General features: G+C 41.0%; 1 protein-coding gene across 1 annotated transcript; it reads right to left on the bottom strand.

Annotated features, from left to right (window-relative positions):
• Window positions 1-3045: 3045 nt before the first annotated feature.
• LOC109198756 (glutathione synthetase) lies at window positions 3046-4261 on the bottom strand. The gene is made up of 2 exons (XM_019354106.2): window positions 3949-4261; window positions 3046-3369 (listed from the first exon to the last, which is right to left on the bottom strand). Exons 1-2 carry the CDS (start codon window positions 4120-4122, stop codon window positions 3184-3186), a joined length of 360 nt encoding a protein of 119 aa, XP_019209651.1. The 5' UTR covers window positions 4123-4261; the 3' UTR covers window positions 3046-3183.
• Window positions 4262-18859: the final 14598 nt, after the last annotated feature.

The raw sequence follows: 18859 nt of genomic DNA, 5'->3' as shown, positions 1-18859 counted from the left end.
CAGCTTCATTCTGGAATAAGGTGCTGTGGACTGATGAAACGAAAATTGAGTTATTTGGGCATAACAAGGGGCGTTATGCATGGAGGAAAAGAACACAGCATTTCAAGAAAAACACCTGCTACCTACAGTAAAATATGGTGGTGGTTCCATCATGCTGTGGGGTGTGTGGCCAGTGCAGGGACTGGAATCTTGTCAAAGTTGAGGGACACATGGATTCCACTCAGTATCAGCAGATTCTGGAGACCAATGTCCAGGAATCAATGTTATATACTTATGTGGTATGTGTATTTTGACTTTTGCTGCCATGATGCCAGGTCTCTGTTGAAAATGAGATTTTTAATCTCAATGAGATTTTTACGTGGATAAATAAAGGACTAATAATAATAAAATAAAATAAAAACAAAGCTGAAGCTGCGCCGGGGCTGGGTGTTTCAACAAGACAACGACCCGAAACACTGCTCGAAGTCCACTAAGGCATTCACGCACAGGAACAAGTACAACGTTCTGGAATGGCCATCTCAGCCCCAGACCTGAAAATTATTGAAAATCTGTGGTGTGAGTTAAAGAGAGCTGTCCATGCTCGAATGAACTAGAGATGTTTTGTAAAGAGGAATGGTCCAAAATACCTTCAACCACAATGCAGACTCTCATTGGAACCTACAGGAAGCGTTTAGAGGCTGTAATTTCTGCAAAAGGCAGATCTACTAAATATTGATTTCATTTCTTTTTTTGTGGTGCCCAAATTTATGCCCCATCGCCAAGATCTTTCCGTTTACACAGACCCTCAAGACCCTCTGTGAACACAGCAAAATGCCTTTGTATTATTTCTTTTACTCAAGTCTTATCTGATCATTTGAGGAAGAAAGAAAACACAAGCGTCCCCAGTCTGTTTATAGTAAAACCAGAAACGATAAATTAACAATTCGCTGGCCGCTTAGAACAACATTTAAAAAACAAAAAACCCATAGGTCAGAGTATAAATCCCTTTGAGGCAATAATAATTTTAGGTTACTTTACAAAAGTAAAAAGAAAAAAAAATGGTACATTTTAAAATCCTTTGTTTATGGACAGAATTCTTCTGTTGGACACAAGAAGCAGACTCCAAAAGAACTTTGAGGCTCTGCAGAAGTCTGATTAGGCTGGTGTTCATGCAACTGGCTCACTGTGGTGTGATAATACCACAGTGAGCCAGTTGTGATAATAGTGTATTTCATTATTATCACTATTAATAGTGACAATCTCAGTGTATTTCTCAAAGCATAGGGTGTAACAAAGAAATGGATGCCTCCTGATGGGAACAGTGAAGACGGTTTGGAAGTCCTAAAACCTCTTCCTTTGTAATGGGCAGCAGTGGGTGACTCCTCTTGTTACAGGCCAGTTATACCACAGACAATCCAGCTAAAATTCTCACAGAATTTCTCACAATTGAGAAAGTTTCTTATTTCCTTCTGACTTTCCCATCTTACTCTTGTTTTTATTTTTTGAAGTACATTTCCTGAAAAGTCCCCATTTCTATGATCAGAGATGTGAGCCTGATCTCACAGGTTAGGGTTCGGTAAATGAACAGTCATAACATTTATTTTTTCATTCACAACATACTAGATATTATTCTTTGGTTCACAAGCTGGACCAGCTCTACCAAGTTATCTATCACTGTACTATGCATTTAACAGCATTAACCCTTCAATGCCTGTAACAAAAAACTAAATGTCCTTCACATGATCCAAAGTGGGGTCTTCAAACAGTCCAGCACCTGGAACTGTTTGTGTACTTAATAATATATTGCTGAGCTTCTCTAAGTTACAGTAGCTTGTGTTAGTACGTGTACACAAAGACATAAACGTTCAATGATAAAAACACACAGTAGAATAAAATTGTAAGAAGTCATCAGTTGATGCAGTTTAAGGACACTTGTTCTTCTGTGCAGTCTCACCTGGAGCTCACGTTTCTAGTTCATGCCATCATGACCAAAGATTCTTCAATTAATAGTTTAAAGATGTCCATGAATGCACTGCTAACTGCTCTTCAACCTTATAAAACTCAACATGCATTTTGAATAAGAAACACTTTTACAAAACCAAAAGCTTCACTGTGCTTAGTGATTTATCTGTCTAAAAAAACCAGGTTCAGTTTGTAACTGAGAGAGCGGCTCGGTGGCGCTGAATTATATTTCCAATAGAAACACAATTTCATATGTTGTAGTAACAACACACTGCCACAAGATGGCAGCCTAGACCTACTTTACCATGCTGTTCCAGTAAAAAAGAAAAAGTGAGAGAGCCTTGAAAGAGTGACAGAGACACTTTTTATGAACTCATCTGTAATGTGTCACCTTTTCTGTAGGATGAAGAAGTGCTTCCCTTCTTTTAAAGTAAATACAGGCTTACAAAGATCCTCTAAACATGTTTCTGAAATAATCCTAAACACAACCATTAAATCAAAAATGCAAGAAACAATTTATTTAATCACTCTTCTTAACTTAATTCCTTAACTTATTACAAAAATAAACAAAGACTTTTCTGCTGTCTCACCTCTGTCAGTGTTCATGCTGTTACAAGAACAGGTGGAGGTGCAGGTGGAACTTTGACTTCACTGTGGTTTCTATGTGCAGGCAGGAGTGGGACATCTCAGAACAGCAGCGGATTGTCGAGCACGGTGACTCCTGCTGCGACGCCCCCGTCTGAGTGTCCTGAGCTCTTGGTCCTCAGCAGATGGCCCACACACTCATTTATCACCATGTCTGCCTGTAAGAAAACAAAGAAAAGGCTAACATTAGAAACAGCCACCAACCAATCCCTTTTACTCCACCGCCCAAAAACCAGTGAGAAACACTAGCTAATATTAACTTGGAATCAAAGTCCACTAATCCCCAGGCTCCCAGCATAACATACAGTCCAACACAAACTCCACAAACTGTCTTGCTTCAGCTGACTTTCCTTCACCTTCTCTCCAGAGAATCTGTTGTGCTCTTTTCAGCACGAAGCCACACTCCTGCTCACTGATCGTCACCTCTGTTTAACCTGGTCTCAGCAACTTTGTCCATAGCTTGCACATCCTTTCCACCTCCATCTTTCTTCCCAGCCAACTGATACATACCTTTTCTCCTTCCTTAAAAGCCAGCCTAAGAAATACGATTTTATAATTGCCCAATAAATTAAACTGCCATTTTCAAAAGTATTATCATCAGTAGAGGTCAGCGAATGTCGCTCGGATCTGCTGCACAGCTTGAGGCTGGTCCGGGAAGAACCTCTCCAGGACTCCAGGTCTGGCGAGCACTTGCTGAACCTTCTTGGTACCAGCCAGGTGAGCGCTGATATCTGGACTCTTCACAGCTCGACAGCGCTCCATCAGAAGACGAGCATCCCAGCTCTGCAATTGAAAACAGACAATGAATTCTCTGCTTGCCAGCACACCGACCAGCAGAGCGTGACAATAGTTGGTTTATATTACGCTGAGATTTGACAGACAGAGACAGAAGAATGAAGGAGAACAACACAGAGTCACGCTATCAAGGAGAACTTGGACGGTAGATTCAGCAGTTTGGCTTGAAACTTGCAAACTGTTTTAACTTGTTATGTCCGATTAACTTTTCCTTCCAGGGTGCTCGGCAGTTTTCTTTCACTTGTTTCCTGTTCCTGCCAGCAGAATGCACACACAGCTGCAGTAACTACACACAATGTTGCAGAGAACATGGAGCAGCAACAAACATGTGTTGATCTCTAATCACCCATTCAAACTGACACAGCGACAGAGGTCTGTTGTCACTTATATCAGCCAATCAGGGCTAGACTTGGTATTGCTAAGCAGGGAAAGAAATAAACTCAATGATAATGACGTTCCAGTTTCTCATGAATACGAATCAGTTTACGCAAGTCTGCAGGTTTCACTTTAGTGTTTTTAACTAAACTCTTTGATGTAATCATTCTGAGTGCAAATCAAAAGTTGGACCTGTTCAGAAGTGTAGTTGTCAGGCATGTAACCGTTCCTAAAATACACCACGGCGACCTGTTTGCTGTCCCTGAAGTGAAAGTGACACAAAAGACACATTAATCCATGTGGACACACAGCGACCTCCACTTCCTTGAAGCCTCTCGTGCTGCTGTCCACTGGGAATCCCCACATGTGCCTCTTCCCAGTGTCTATGACATGTAACAAATATAATAAAATAGCAAGGAATTATAAAGTCAATGACAAGATTTTCCATTTAGTTTAATTTAACAGTAGTCATTTTGCAGAAGACAGACATTTGGTTACTATAGTAAAAACTATTATGTCAAATTAACCAAAAAGAAAAAGAGCCAACAAATGCAGACACTTGGCTGTCTTCAGCAACAAAAACGCCATCAAAAAAGTCACAGTCATCAGAGCAACATCAGAGAAACAATAAAGTCTAACCATGGAAGGTTTTTATAAATATATGCATAAAAACACAAAAACAAATAACATCAACAATGAGCACCTTTCGCTCATTGCACGCTCCAACAGTTTTGCAAAAGCTTCCCTGGAGAATCATGGAGAAAATACTTTTAGTTCCTGGAAGGAGCTCAAGGGTCTAAGTGTAAAGAGCAGACATGTTGACAGATGCTGGCCAATATCCACTCCTAATCGGGTCCTTTAAATCAGGGCTGCACTGCTGCTGGCATGTTTGACATCTGTATGTCGCCTGGTGCACATTATAACATCCTTGGACCAAAAAGAAAAATAAACAACATGACTAATACATCACTGCCTTCACAGATGACTTCTGTTAATGCAATACCATGTTCTGATTGTACAGCAAGGGCAGAAAACATGCTTCATCACACTATGTTCAAATCCATCACCCTAACCTAAATAGCAGGTTGCTGTTTACTATTAATGTTGATTAAAATCACTATTTTTCCTGCTGACACTGTGAAGTTTACGCCCCCACAGGAGCAGTTTCGAAGCTTCACTGTTGGCAGAATGCGAGCTACCAAAAAAGAGAAAACCACTTAAATAGATTATTTCTAACTGGATGTAGACACATATGAAAACCAAAATTGAGTATCTCATGAGGAAATACCTTGTATATTGGTGCAATTTTGACCGTCCACTCTAATAATACATGTGGTTGGAGGAATGGCTTTAGAAAAACATCAATAACACTTTCTCTGTTGTGGAGTGGCTGATGTTTGTGATGTAGAACATCCCCACAGAACCGTTCCTCTGGAAGACACTCTGCACATAGACAGGACTTTTTTGTAACAAATTCAGCAAAATTTGAATAACTGAAAGTAGTACGCACTCAGATCCAGCCACTCTTGACAAAGGTAGCAGCTTCTATTTTGATATTATAGCTCAGGGTGGCTCAGTGTACTTCACTATGAGCTGACAGTTAAAAGGACATTTGTCAAATTCATGTGGTTTTATAATTATTAAAGTTCTCACACGCTCAAAGACATAAATGTCAGCCAACAAGGGATCGCTCATCAAGCTTAGCTATATAGAAAAGTACATTATTGAGATGAGACCAAATAACAGCAGGGTGAAGACAGTAGCAAAACAGAGGATGACCAACAGTTTCTGTGTCAGTGAGACATTTCAGCTGGTATGGCCGTGCTTCTTTCCAGCGCTCAGCAGCTTTCTGCTGCCAAAAGGACCGTGACACTGCCCTACTTCTTTGAGGCTCAGGAGAAGGACATCAATCCAAAACAGCAGACAGCCTTTTCATATTCTTTTCTCTAAAGAATGCAAATAGAGTATTTGCAAATATGAAGTAATTAACAAATTTCCCACGTATGGGACTAATAAAGGTTATCTTATGTTATCTTAATCACCTTTGTTTCTGCTAATGTCACTTTTACAAATCGTGTCCCATCAGCTCTCATGGCTGAACTTTGGCTTTGAGGGTCGGGGAGGACAAAAAGCTATTAAGGACCTTTTGATTTGCAATCCAGTTCTTCTCTAAAGACATGACTTATTTCTGTTTCACTCCTGGACCAGACTGAATGTTTTTCCTTGATGAGCATTACACCAGTGAACAGTCATCCACACAGTTCTGACAGGATGAATTGTACCAACGCTGGCGGTCCTACCCTCACAAGAATGATTATTTTTGTTACCAGTCCAACAGTTGACTCTACATAAAACTACTGATACAGTACCTTGAGTCGGAGCCTGAGGCTGGGATCAGACAGCAGATGAATGCAGCGCTCCATAACATCCTTAGTAATGCTGAGGTGGGAGGGAAGCTCTGCTTTCACATCATGACTACCAATATCTGACACATCCTCACACTCAGTGGGAGGGACCTCTGCAATGGCACCACATGTACAGTTATTCATCTCCTCTACACTCTGAATCTAATATAACCACCACTACAGTCTACAGCTGATATTCCACTGGCCCTTAGACAGACCTATTACCTCGGTCTTCAGTGTCATCGTCCTCTATTCCAATGCTCTCTGCCAGTTCTTTCTGTTTGCAGTAATTCAGCAGGAATTGGCGAATGCTGAGGTCTTCCTGGTCACTGGAGCTTTGATTGGAGCTGGCAGACTTACTGGTCCTGCTACAAGTGGAAGGAAACCACCTCGCTAAAGGAAAAACAAGACAACAATATGAACATAGGTTTGGTTACAATAAAATAAGTCAGTTGATCAAAATCAGTGTGACACAGACAATGATGTTTTTGGAAAGAGCCCATTAGTGACATTTAATTTATACATTTTTACTGTGAGGGCTTGTAAAACTTCTGTATGAATATTAATTCTACAACAGAAAACCACTCAGCATTTAAACCATCACGATGTATTAAATGTTTCCAAAGATGCTGATAATTTGATAACAAGCAAAGTTATATATCCTGAAATGTACTCATTGATAGAAACTTTGAAAGGCACTGCAGAAAACAAAGTTAAGCAACACAGAAAAATGTGGTAGCGAATGCCTTGAGTCACATTTTCTTCCTTATACGTGAGACTCAATGACATCACTGTTGAAATCTTACCCAGTGCCTTCATGAGCGCGTGCAGCACGGAGCAGAAAAGAGCAGCTGTGCGCTCGTAGCTGAGATCCAGATCCTGAACCATGTCCCCGACCAGCAGGCTGCAGTCAGAGTGAGTCAACAGAACTGTCAACACCCGTGGAGCCTGGCCAACAAGACAGGATTACAATGAAATACAGTACAAGCTCAGGGCAGCACAGGCTTAAGCAGACAAAGAAGGAAATGGGGTAAATCCTCCAGCAGTCATTTCTGTCTCCATTTTGGGCTAAAAACAAAAACACGTCATAACTACCTGTGGATGCTGGCTGAGCCTCTGAAGGTTGAGTGATATGTCATTAAGCAGGTAGTCAGAGTTCTCATTGATCAGTTCCTTGAGGGAAGCGTATCCACAGGCCTTGCTGATGTCCTACATGGAGCTCAGCGTCACCTGGCTGACCAGCAGCGTCTCCTCACCAGCTTTCTCCAGCACAGCATACAGCGAGGCCATCAACAAGGGACGGAAATTGCAGCCCAGCGCCTGAGCACAGCAGGCGATGCCCTCGAGTTGGATGCACAGCTGACAGATGTTGCTGTTGAGCTAATGGATCGTGGATGCAGATGTTGATGATGAAGGAATCACTTGGAGAGAGCTTGTATTTGAGTTGCTGGCATCACTGTTGCATATGGAGGGGAGTCTGGATGGACTGAGCAGCTACGCAAAGAGACAAAACACGTGCTAATGCACTGCTTTCTAACCACTTTTACACATGCACTGCAGCTCGGAAGTTTTCAAGATATTGTCCATGCACGTGAGAACGCAAATGTCTGACACACTTAGATCAGACATTAAACAGCCTTTAGCCTTCCTGCTCCTGAGTGAAAGCCTGTATTATATCTCACTGAGCTCATGTGGGGGTAGCACAGATTAGCCTTTCTCAAAGTCAAGAGTGGGGGCCAATTTAGGATCTTCACTCAAATTTAAATACAAGGGAAACCGATGTATTTCCTTACATAAACAAAAACCACACAAGCGCTTATAAAATGCTCATCCTACCCAGTCATACGCAAAGTGTTAAAATCAACGTGTGATCCACCTGCCACTAAGAGATATTATTTCTCTTTGGTAGATGGAAAAAATGTAATCAAACTCACTGTCAGTAGCTACAACAGCACATTTGTTATATATGATGAATCAAGCATTTAGATATTAAATAGTATTGAGGGAGACAGGATCAAATACAGTGGGGCAAAAAAGTATTTAGTCAGCCAATTGTGCAAGTTCTCCCACTTAAAAAGATGAGAGAGGCCTGTAATTTTCATCATAGGTATACCTCTAACTTGTCTGAGTTTTAAAGAATTGATTTGCAAATTATGGTGGAAAATAAGTATTTGGTCACCTGGTGTTAAAACACCAGGTAGGTCCCATCATGGTTGTCACAGATATTTGCTTCTTGGGCTTCCCTTAGCCCTGCTCGTCCGCCATTGCCGCGTTTGAGTTTTGGACGAAATGCATTCTATGGGATATTTAGCTGTACAAGTCCACACAATCACCACCGATCATGCTCGATAAAACGGGCGGCGCGGACACATCCGGACTTTTCGCATTCTCGGCTGATGCTTACCCAAAGTGGAAGAGACAGAAAAAGACAGAAAGAACAAAAAACACAACGCCAAAGAATGTCATTTGCACACTAGCATGGAGAATAAACGTAGACACAGTGCACCCAGTAATTTTTGAACTTACAACCAAGTTTCAAGAGCAGTACTGGTATTGTACCGGTACTGGCTGCTGTCTCATTGTTCAGAGAGCCTATCATTATGCAGAGAAAGGAATCTGTGTCTCTGGACCGAAATGACTGTACGTGTAGTGCTGTAGAAACAATACTGCCCACAAACCTTGATGTTTCTATATGTGGAAACCTTCAAGTATGCATATCCTCCTGTAAGGGTAAAGTAATGGGACATTTGCACTTTTTGCATGTAAGCCTGTCGGTCTTAACTGGAAGTTGCACTTGAGCTGTCTTGGCATCTTTCCCTTGTTTGACTCACCAGTTTTGCCCTGAGCTGAACCGCTGCCTCCTTCTCTGTTGTGGTACTCAGCGGTGACCAAGATGCTGTAACATGCAGATGTGATGACTACGACCCACTCACAGTGTGATCCTGGCTATCAGCTCCAGTCAATGCTGTGTAGGACACGTGATACTGGAGGACATGAGCATTGGGAGGTACCCAACTGATCACCATGCTGACGGCAGTCTCATCAGAAAGCGTGAGGCTGGTTGGGCCTCCACCAGAGCCTGCAGCAACATCATAGAAGAGATAAAGTACTACAGCTAACGACACTTAACACTCACTTTCTTCCTTTATAGGAGGAAATTATTTTGGCAGCAGAGCAAAGTGGTTTTTTTAGAAAATAAATGTAAAGTATAACAGAGAATTTGATACTTTGATTTGATACTTTAACCTCACTACATTTATTTCATAGCTTAGAGTTCTAGTTACTCAAAGATGAGAATTTAGATGTGAAATTTAACCTTTAAGTGACTAGTACTTTGAGAACTGCCATCAATTACACAATGAAGTTCATTGACGTACAGGTTATTGTATTAGTAATGCTATATTGTACATAGAGACACAATATGACAGAATATGACTGCTGCTAATGTGACTTAGGTAAATGGTTTCAGGCTCTCCCCTCCTGAGTTTGAGAAATGTTCAGGATCAGAAAATGTGTGACTCACAGGTGCTGTAGCATACGGCCACAGCTTCACTCTGAGCTCCTCTCCAGAGTGCGACAGTGATATCTGATGCTCCTTAAGACAGGACAAAGTTTATGAGACATTGTAATTTTTACTATCATATATGTACTCCAACAATCAATAGTTCTTCCCACTGTCTCAGGTCGCTCCACTTAGTGAGGTAAGAAACATCATCCAGCTGCAGCTTCCAGCGCACCGGGATGTCACTGTCTGAGAATTAGTTACCCTAAGTCAGAAGGAGAGGCACCTTCACTAGAAAAGAATAATGTGTATGGGATTTTTAAAAATGAGAAGCTACTTTTGCATCTTTCATTATTAATAACATTTACAGTACTGTGCAAAGTCGTGAGCCACACGCTGAAGTATTTCTTTGGACATATCTGGTTTTCCACTCCTTTTTAGTCCATTCTTGACCTGACCATTTTCGGAGTAATGTTTTTTGTTTGTTTTTTTTGTTTGGTAACATTGGACTGACCATTGTTGGAGAATTAAAAGCACCTAAGTCAAGGAATGTGTGTGCAATAACAGAAACTGGAAAGAACCAATTTTAATCTTTAAGCATTTGTTACTAGCGCTGTCACAAAACACATTTGTATAGTGTTTTTTTTTTTGTTGTTTTTTTTAAATCTTGTGAATAAAATGTATACAATGTGTGTGATTAATCACATGTGTTAGTGTGTAATCACCCTGAGACATGCATGCCTGTCTGCTAGCGTCAGATCTAAAGCCATTTCTGATTTGGAGATGCAGGCTGCAGATTCTGTCCAGATATCCCAGCTCTCGTCACTAAGCATCCAGTCTTCACTTATCAAATGTGTAAATTCAAGGCTGGTCCTTAAAGCTCCCAACAAGGCAAAACTGTGAATCTAACCAAAAGTGTATTTCCTGTTTCTCCCACATATTGGATTCACAGTTCTACAAGTGATCAAATATCACAGTTTTTAGATCTTGGAGTCCCTTGCACAGTGATAGAAAACATACCATTGGAATAACTGCCCACCCACTGTGGTGTGGAAAATTGCCCTGATCTCTGCGCTAGGCTCAGAGAGAGGTGAGATTTTAGCCTTTACAAGAGATACCCAGGTTTTTGTTCCTCCTGAAGGCTGCAATTGCCTTGTGATCCTGAAGCATATGTGTGTCCTGAGTGAACCTTGAAAGTTGCTCTTGATAACTCTGACCAATTTGCAGGTGGAGGGAGAATATGTGATCACACTGGGATGAGGGGAGAAACATCAATTGGCTTGGTCTGCAAGAATGAATTGAAACATTCTAAAAGGACCACCGTACCCCTAGTGGAGAGAGTGAGAATAAATCTTGACAGCTTCCCCAAATCACTCTGTTGAGTGCAGATCCTGTGAAATCTCAGTAATTGGGATTTAATTATCCCTGCAAATTGTGTTTTGGGTGAAACTGTTCTGAACAGTAAGGCATGTGTATCTGTAGTTTGAAAAGACTTTAACATCTAATTTGTGGTCATTTGGGAAATTTGGGCCCTTAAATGTGTTGTGTCTAAAAAATAATGAGGATTTATTAATGGTGGATTTCAGTTTGATGGAAGCATTATGGTCATTAATTGTCATTATTAACATTAATATGAATTATCAGTGTAATATGCTTTTGCGAATGTCCTGTTGTCAGATATCCTGTTTGGATCGCCACTTTGACTCTTCACAACGTATGTTATATCTGTTAAATTTAACCTGTGAGTAAGGAAACTGATACTCACACTGAGTAAAGCGCCAACAACAGTGAGTTGTTGCACAGAGTCATGTCTAAAGTTCTGTTCAGTGTTTCTGGTTATTGGGAGCAGAGTGTTTCCCCTACTTAAAGCAACGTGATCAGCAAGTACAGAATCAAACAGGTTTTAATCACTGTACTAAAGGCACAGATGGGGATGAACCCATGAGCTTTGGCAGACGAGACCATGCCTTGCCACTTGGCCACTATGCACACGGGCTGAGCTTGTCCATACCGTAACTCATATTCTCTGAATTGTTCAATAAATGATTGATGAACATGTTTGTCATCTTAGTTGGTTTGAGTGCTCAAGTAGAGATCACTGCATAAGAATCAGTCCATTCAAGCAACATTCTCCATATTCCAAAACCCAGAGAAGATTGCCAAATGCGAACATCATTCAAGGAAAGCTGAAAAATGTTGCAAGCTTGTAAGTGTTCCACATTTATAGTGCATCTGGTCAACACCGGCATTATCTGTTAGAATTACTATCACCCAGTTTCAGCCAAGTTTAGCAGTGACATTTCACTCCATGCCCACAAACCATCATGGTGGTGTTAATCATAAACAGTATATAAGCTCTATTACTCATAGCAATGGTGTTTTGTAAATTGAGTGGACTGTTTATTTATGCTTGTGTATAATTTCTGACATTATGCAGATGTACTCTTTATAAGGCTGTGGAACCTGCAGTCAGGTGAAATGAAGAGTCACTTGATGAGTGAAAAGATGCCGAACAGACTTCGGGAGAACATTGCTCCTGGACGGACTGTTGTTTCTTACAGCTAGTGTCTAGTACAGAAAGGGACTTTTGTTTCCTTGTCAGCTTGTATTAAGGTTATAGATGGGTATTGAATCAAGATTTCAGTTTACAACACTAACACTTGCACTTGGCCACAGGCCACACTGTAGAACCAGCACCGCATCAGGCCAAACTTTATGTAGAATAAATGTATTTGAAAGTTTGCATTCAAATCTTTCAAGATTACTGACACCCTATGGTTTTTGGTGATGACAGATTTAGTGAATCTTCAAATCTTCATCCAATTGTTTTCTAATTTTGGGTGCACGTCTGTGCCCTTTAGAAGAGTATGTTGATTTTGTGACCTAGACATCCCTTTCACTCACCCTTCGTCTTTCCTTATCCAGGCTTGGGACCGGCCACGGCAGAGTTGAAGAAGGGTTTTCTTCTGCTTTATTTTTTGTGTGAGTCTTTATGTACTTGTTCTTTTTGTTTGTTTGTTTGTTTGTTTGTTTGTTTTGGGGGGGGGTGTACATATTTGTGAAACAGAAAATAATGACATCGCTCAAATAATCAGAACATGGAACAGTTGTTGTCCAACAGTCAAGTTTCTTGTCTGCACAAGTGTACACATGGATGAGTGTGTGCATACTCATGCACGCACACACCCACACACACATTTCTTGCACTGTGCACAGGTCATGCTCGTCTTACAATCATCATAGCACCACCACCCTCACCCTCCAAGCCTGGTTTCTTCCTGTTAAAGGGGAGTTTTCCCTTTCCACTATCACCAAGTGCTTGCTCAAAGAGCGTCATATGATTATTGTTGGGTTTTTGGGTTTGTTTGTTTTTTATAGTTACTGTAGGGTCTTTGCCTTACAACATAAAGCAGCTTGAGGTGATTGTTACTGTGATTTGGTGCTATAATATACATATACATTCTGTTTGTTTACATTGTACAGTGTGCCAACTTTTTGTAATTAGTAACATAGTTATTGCCCTTATTGAGCTATAATACAAAAACAACTAAAGCTTTAAAATAAGTGTCAGTGAGCTGAAAAAACAATATTTATACCCAAAACATAGTACAGCAGAATCTAGTATAACATGGAAACACCTACCTGAAACACAGACTTTATGTATTTTAAGTACTTGAGTAAATGTTCCCACTACTATCTGCACTCACTTCCGAAGATATTTAGACTAATGAGAGAACTCTGAGCTCCTCCGCTTCATGTGAGATTCACTTTCCACTGTTTCTTTTCTTTCTTTCTTTTTTAAATCCCTCTCCATTGCATTAATGTCTTGAAATACCAGGAAACCAAGCATCTGCATCTGGAGACTTTTGACTCAAAAGGCAATAAAAACCAAAACAAATGTAAAAAAAAAAAACCAATAACAAAAAAAATGAATACAGGAAAAATTACATTTTCACAAATGTCAAACATTTTTTAATTAAAATTCCTCTTTTTTTCCTACTAAAAAGTTGTAAAAATGAGTCCAAGGGCATGATGCCGTAGCAGAGGATGTACTTCCTGAGGCAGCTGAAGAAATTCAACCTGCCAACACGGATGATGATGCAGTTCTACACTGCAATCATCGACTCCATCCTCACCTCCTCCATCACCGTGTGGTACGCTGGAGCCACTATCAGGGACAAACAGAGACTTCAGCGTGTTGTGCGCTCTGCTGAGAAGGTGATTGGCTGCAAACTCCCATCTCTGCAGGACCTGTACACCTCCAGGACACTGGGGCGTGCAGCTCGGATCACAGCTGACCCTTCTCACCCTGGACACAGTCTGTTTGACCTGCTCCCCTCAGGCAGGAGGCTCCGGTCCATTCGCACCAGAACCTCTCGCCATAAGAACAGTTTCCATAGAAGCATAGATGCATCTGAACATGTGTAGAGAATGACCGTGCCCCCAAATTGCCAAATTGGTGTCTTAACACCAAGTTTGTTTTTTGTCTGTTTGGGAGCTGACACAGTCTCAATGGAGATGGGTTTTTGGGGGGTAGCAGGAGGAGAGAAGCTGCAGAGAGGCGTGTAAGACTGCAACTCTCCTTCCTGGTCCCAACTCTGGATAGTCATATTTTTGGGGGTTTAATAAATTGGTCCATATTTCTAGAAATGAGAGCTGCTCCATCCAAAGTGGGATGGATGCCGTCTCTCCTAACAAGACCAGGTTTCCTCCAGAAGGTTTGCCAATTATCTATGAAGCCCACATCGTTTTTCGGATTCTAAACTGACCGCAGGTGTGAATGTGAGTGTGGATGATTGTCTTTCTATGTTAACCCTGGACAGTTTAACTTGTACCCCTCACTTCATGGTAGCGCAATAAGTGGGAGAACACCTATTCCGACACCCATATCTTAGATTAAGCTAATAGTATTAGTGCGCTGTTATCAAAGGTTACCTGGATTATAGGTATATTCAAAACTTTACATAGAAGAGATAAGAGTGCGTGCGTATATGCTCACTTCTGACGATGATAATATGATAAGGTGTTATCTCATCTGTACTTGAAAGTACTTCAAACACCACATGCACATGCAATCTTATCTGTGTGTCTAACGATCTATAAGTGAGCAAAGACAGTGTTATAAATATTTTGAGTCATTTCTATGCCTTGAAAGTACTTACTCAGTACTTACTCAGCGCACACACAGATATTATATTCAAAATCATAACGGTCACGCCTTCGATTTCTTACCGCTACTTTTCGTACAGCATCCAGGAAATGACGTAGACTTTCTACTGCATCATTTGCATTTTACATTCACTCTGTGGGCACATCTCCGCTAAAATCTCATATAAACCATTTCTACAACCACCAAACACAACGAAAACAAGCCATGATTAAAAGAGCAGTTACGTAAATGCACACAAGTCCACTAAACAAACAAAACTGAACCACAAATTCATCAGACCTCATGTAACCGGATAAAGAAAGGCTGGTTATCTTCCAGAGCTATCACCGATTCCAAACACCAAGCTTCACCGCGCTCTGACTAAAATTCACTGAAAGAGCCGCAAAAGAAGACCACAAAAACCACCACAGTTATCTAGAGAATCTAAAGAACAGCACAAATTCCAAAGCATGTAAAACACAGGAGCTGTGTCAAATGTTTCACTTGATTTATACGTTATTTATACCTCGAGCACCCTTTTTTCTTTTTAATCATTTTTTTTCTCCTAATGTATTCCTTTTTTGTTTACCGACTTGTATTTGTATACATGAGTTGTAAAAGATATTGCAAGCTGTGACATTTTTCCTGCCCTTTCTATAACTGCATTATTATGTATATTTGTTCTTTAGTTGTTCAACTTCAAAAAGTAAAAAAGAAAAAAATATTGGCTCAAAAAGTATTTTTAGGCCTGTTAATAAAATTAAATAATTTCTGCTGTTTAATACCTAAAAAATTCAACTGACATGGTGTTCAATGTGTGCAAAATTGGGCCTTTTTGTTCAACGTCTGGATATTTATGTGTTGGCAGTGCTGTAATTTTTCACGGTTTCACTTTAGAAACATAAAACTTTGCACAGATGATGTTTATACTGAATTTCGGGAATTAAAGGTCTGCAGCTCAGACACAAGCATTTCACTACATGTTGTACCCTGTATGATTGTGTATGTGACAAATAAAGGTTGTTTGTTTCTTTGTTTGTTGTGAAATGTGAACTGAAGCATGTTTTTAAAGGGTTATATGTTAAAAAATAAATAAAAAAATTTGGCGGGAATAAAATCTACTCACTTTTTCTGTGTTCCAGTCTCAGTAACTTTGACACAGTAATATCTGCTGCAATATTTACACCTCTGATGACATTTCACAAGTGTTAGCTTTCTTTTGATACCACGATTGTATACACAGAGTTTGTAATTGCACTCAATTAATTTTGGGCATTTCATTTTCGAGCAGGAAGCTCAGAAAACCCTTTGGGGCTCAGGTTAAAGAACTGCACCACTACAGGTTTTAGAAAACCCATCCAGAATAATTTTGTCCATCTGGGCCCATATAGGGACATCAAAGGTCAAAACTTCTGTTGCCCTGTGGAGGTTAAGCGTGGGTTTGCCCTGCTCACACACTCCCGCCCACAACTACCCACTGTGAGCCCATGCAAGTAATAACGTTTTGGCACATTACTTATGATAAGAAGCCACCATGAGGGGAAATACAGTTGTGGAGAAGATGAAACCAAAGCACCTGTTTGATTACACTGTCAGAAATATGAGGCTGGGAGGAGGCGACTGATGCAAAGCCCCAGGGAAAAGGAAAGTTAACGATTTTTTCATTCCAAAAATCATTTATACAGTTCAGTGGTCTACAGACAGACTGAAGAGAGAAACAAAGCTAGTATCGATCTGATACCAATACCAGTGCTGGTTTGTCAATATTATAAATATTTGGATCAAGCCGCCACCTACAGACTCATCGACAATAGATTTGTTTGCCTTGAAATGGAACCTTTAATCTCCATATTTTGACTTTTTCACAAAGTATCGAGTTTAATGTTGAAATAGAATAGAATAAACCTTTTTATCCCACAAATGAGAAATGTGGGTGTTACACAGCAAGAGGAATATAAATATAGAAGGAAGACGCAGAGTGGTTCTATATACATACACACAGATATACAGATAAAAGTGTACAGAGATATTTACACAAGGGGTGAATGATCCTGGTGAAATATACAGTGTAGAAACAAGCTGTAAAGTGAGCAGCAGCAATTAAAAACATTTGATATGTCAATTAAACAGGTGATGAGTGAGATAACCATGTTAAACTGGATTATAGAGTCTGACAGCTGCTGGTAAGAATGACCTGCGGTCGCGCTCCTTCCTACACTGTGGGTGTAAAAGTCCACTGCTGAAGGAGCTGCTCAATGCTCGTACAGTCTCATGCAGGGGTGGGAGGGACAGGTCATTATGAGGTCAAGCTCTCCTATGTCCAGTGGAATATCTGCAGCTGAGCAGTGGGTTTCGGGCAGAATGTTTCCAGGCATGTAGTCTTGGAACATCTCCAGATGGATCGTGGATAAGGCCAGGGCCATAGGCACCGTTCATGCAATCCATGTAGAACTGCAAGGGACTTCCTGTTGACAGACAGAAAAAGAGCGGTTAGTGACTTCCTTCCAAACTATTTTCTCCATGCACTTCATTCCCACGCATTTCTCCTGACCATATGCAGATACCTGGGATGTGGGTGCCATCGTATTTGATATCCATCTCATGCAGACCGGCCTCTGTGGGAGCGTACTTGTCAGCAACTGTGCCATCGTTGTTGTCTGTGATGTCAAGCTTAGCAACTTTGCCTGATGCCATTCGGACCTCACCTAAAGCAGAGGACAAAAACAATGACACACACACATCATTATGCTCAAACTATCTGTTTATTAAGTAGACTTGTTACCTGTGACCTCTCCTTTCTGGATGGTGAATGGAATCACCAGGTCAAATGGTCTCAGACTTGCCACATCCAGCCAGATCATTCCCATTGGTCGGTCTGTTGCCTGAGAGACACGCAAGTGCACACGTCAGATCACAGGTTGTTAAGAGATTGTGGCAACAGTTCTGGTTACAGCGACAACATGTCACAGACTAAATGAACACAGGAAATTAATACAGGACCTGTAACATCAGAAGGCTGTGGCTTCTTAACATTATGCAGCTCTGCTGAACTGTCCATGTGTTTCAGGCATCCCGTTTTTGACATGGAGAGAGAGAAATGAGAGAACGCACCCTCTCAGTGATGAAACACCTGCAATGAGAGACAGCAGACAATGATGCAGTCTGATGAAAGGAGACCATGTGTGCTATAGATGACAAAGGGACAACAGGGAGAAGCTGAACAAAAACTGAAGCTGAGAAGGCGAGAGACCGGAGGCTGAGGTTTTAGATACCAGGGCTGTTGGGGCATTTGGCTCTGTTGCATGAGCTGGTCTGACGGAGCTCCTTCCAGTACTTGGAGGGTGTAGGCAGGGATGATGGAGGGAATTGAGAGAGGGAAAAGATAAGGCATTGGAGCGGATTAAAACGGCGTCAAAGTGATATAGCGAAACGGCTGCAGCCATCAGGACCAATCACAAAGCCTCTGTAGGGGAATGGATCTGTGCAATTTATGCAATTCCCTTCTCACATATACATTGAAACAGAGAAGGTAGGACTGACTAACAACCACAAGAGCTTCTGAGACTGATTATATATGATTTTGAGTATAAACACTAGCAAAATGCAAGTTTTGCTGCAGCAGATGTCATTGACTGCTTCAGGGCTTGCTCCCAGCAGCTGGACGGTGTCCTGGAGTAAAGAACTACATATCTAGCTGTTGTGACAGTATCAGGTCAGTTCATGTCTACATACTCACTGGCTAAGTTATGGTAGTGAAGGCTCACTGACTCTGTCTTCCACTACTCTCAGACACTGTGTCATATTTTCAGAGGAGCCCAACAAACCACAGATCACTGAGCTGTCCTAACAAATCTCCAGCAATGATGCAACACGTAGGAAGACTGAGTTATAAAGACATGGCAATATTCAACAAGGTCTTGAATTATAGGCCCCGTCATTCTTAAACACATTAAGGTACCACATCACCCCGGCCCTACAGCTCTTCACTCTCAGACTAGCTCTTTCTAAAAGTAGAATGGAGGCAGAGCCTTCAGCTTTCAGGGCTCT

The sequence above is a fragment of the Oreochromis niloticus genome, unplaced genomic scaffold, assembly GCF_001858045.2.
Source record: "Oreochromis niloticus isolate F11D_XX unplaced genomic scaffold, O_niloticus_UMD_NMBU tig00006507_pilon, whole genome shotgun sequence".
NCBI classification, from domain to species: Eukaryota; Metazoa; Chordata; class Actinopteri; order Cichliformes; family Cichlidae; genus Oreochromis; species Oreochromis niloticus.
The sequence above is the reverse complement of the archived record's forward strand: the minus strand, read 5'-3'. Positions and strand labels throughout refer to the sequence as shown.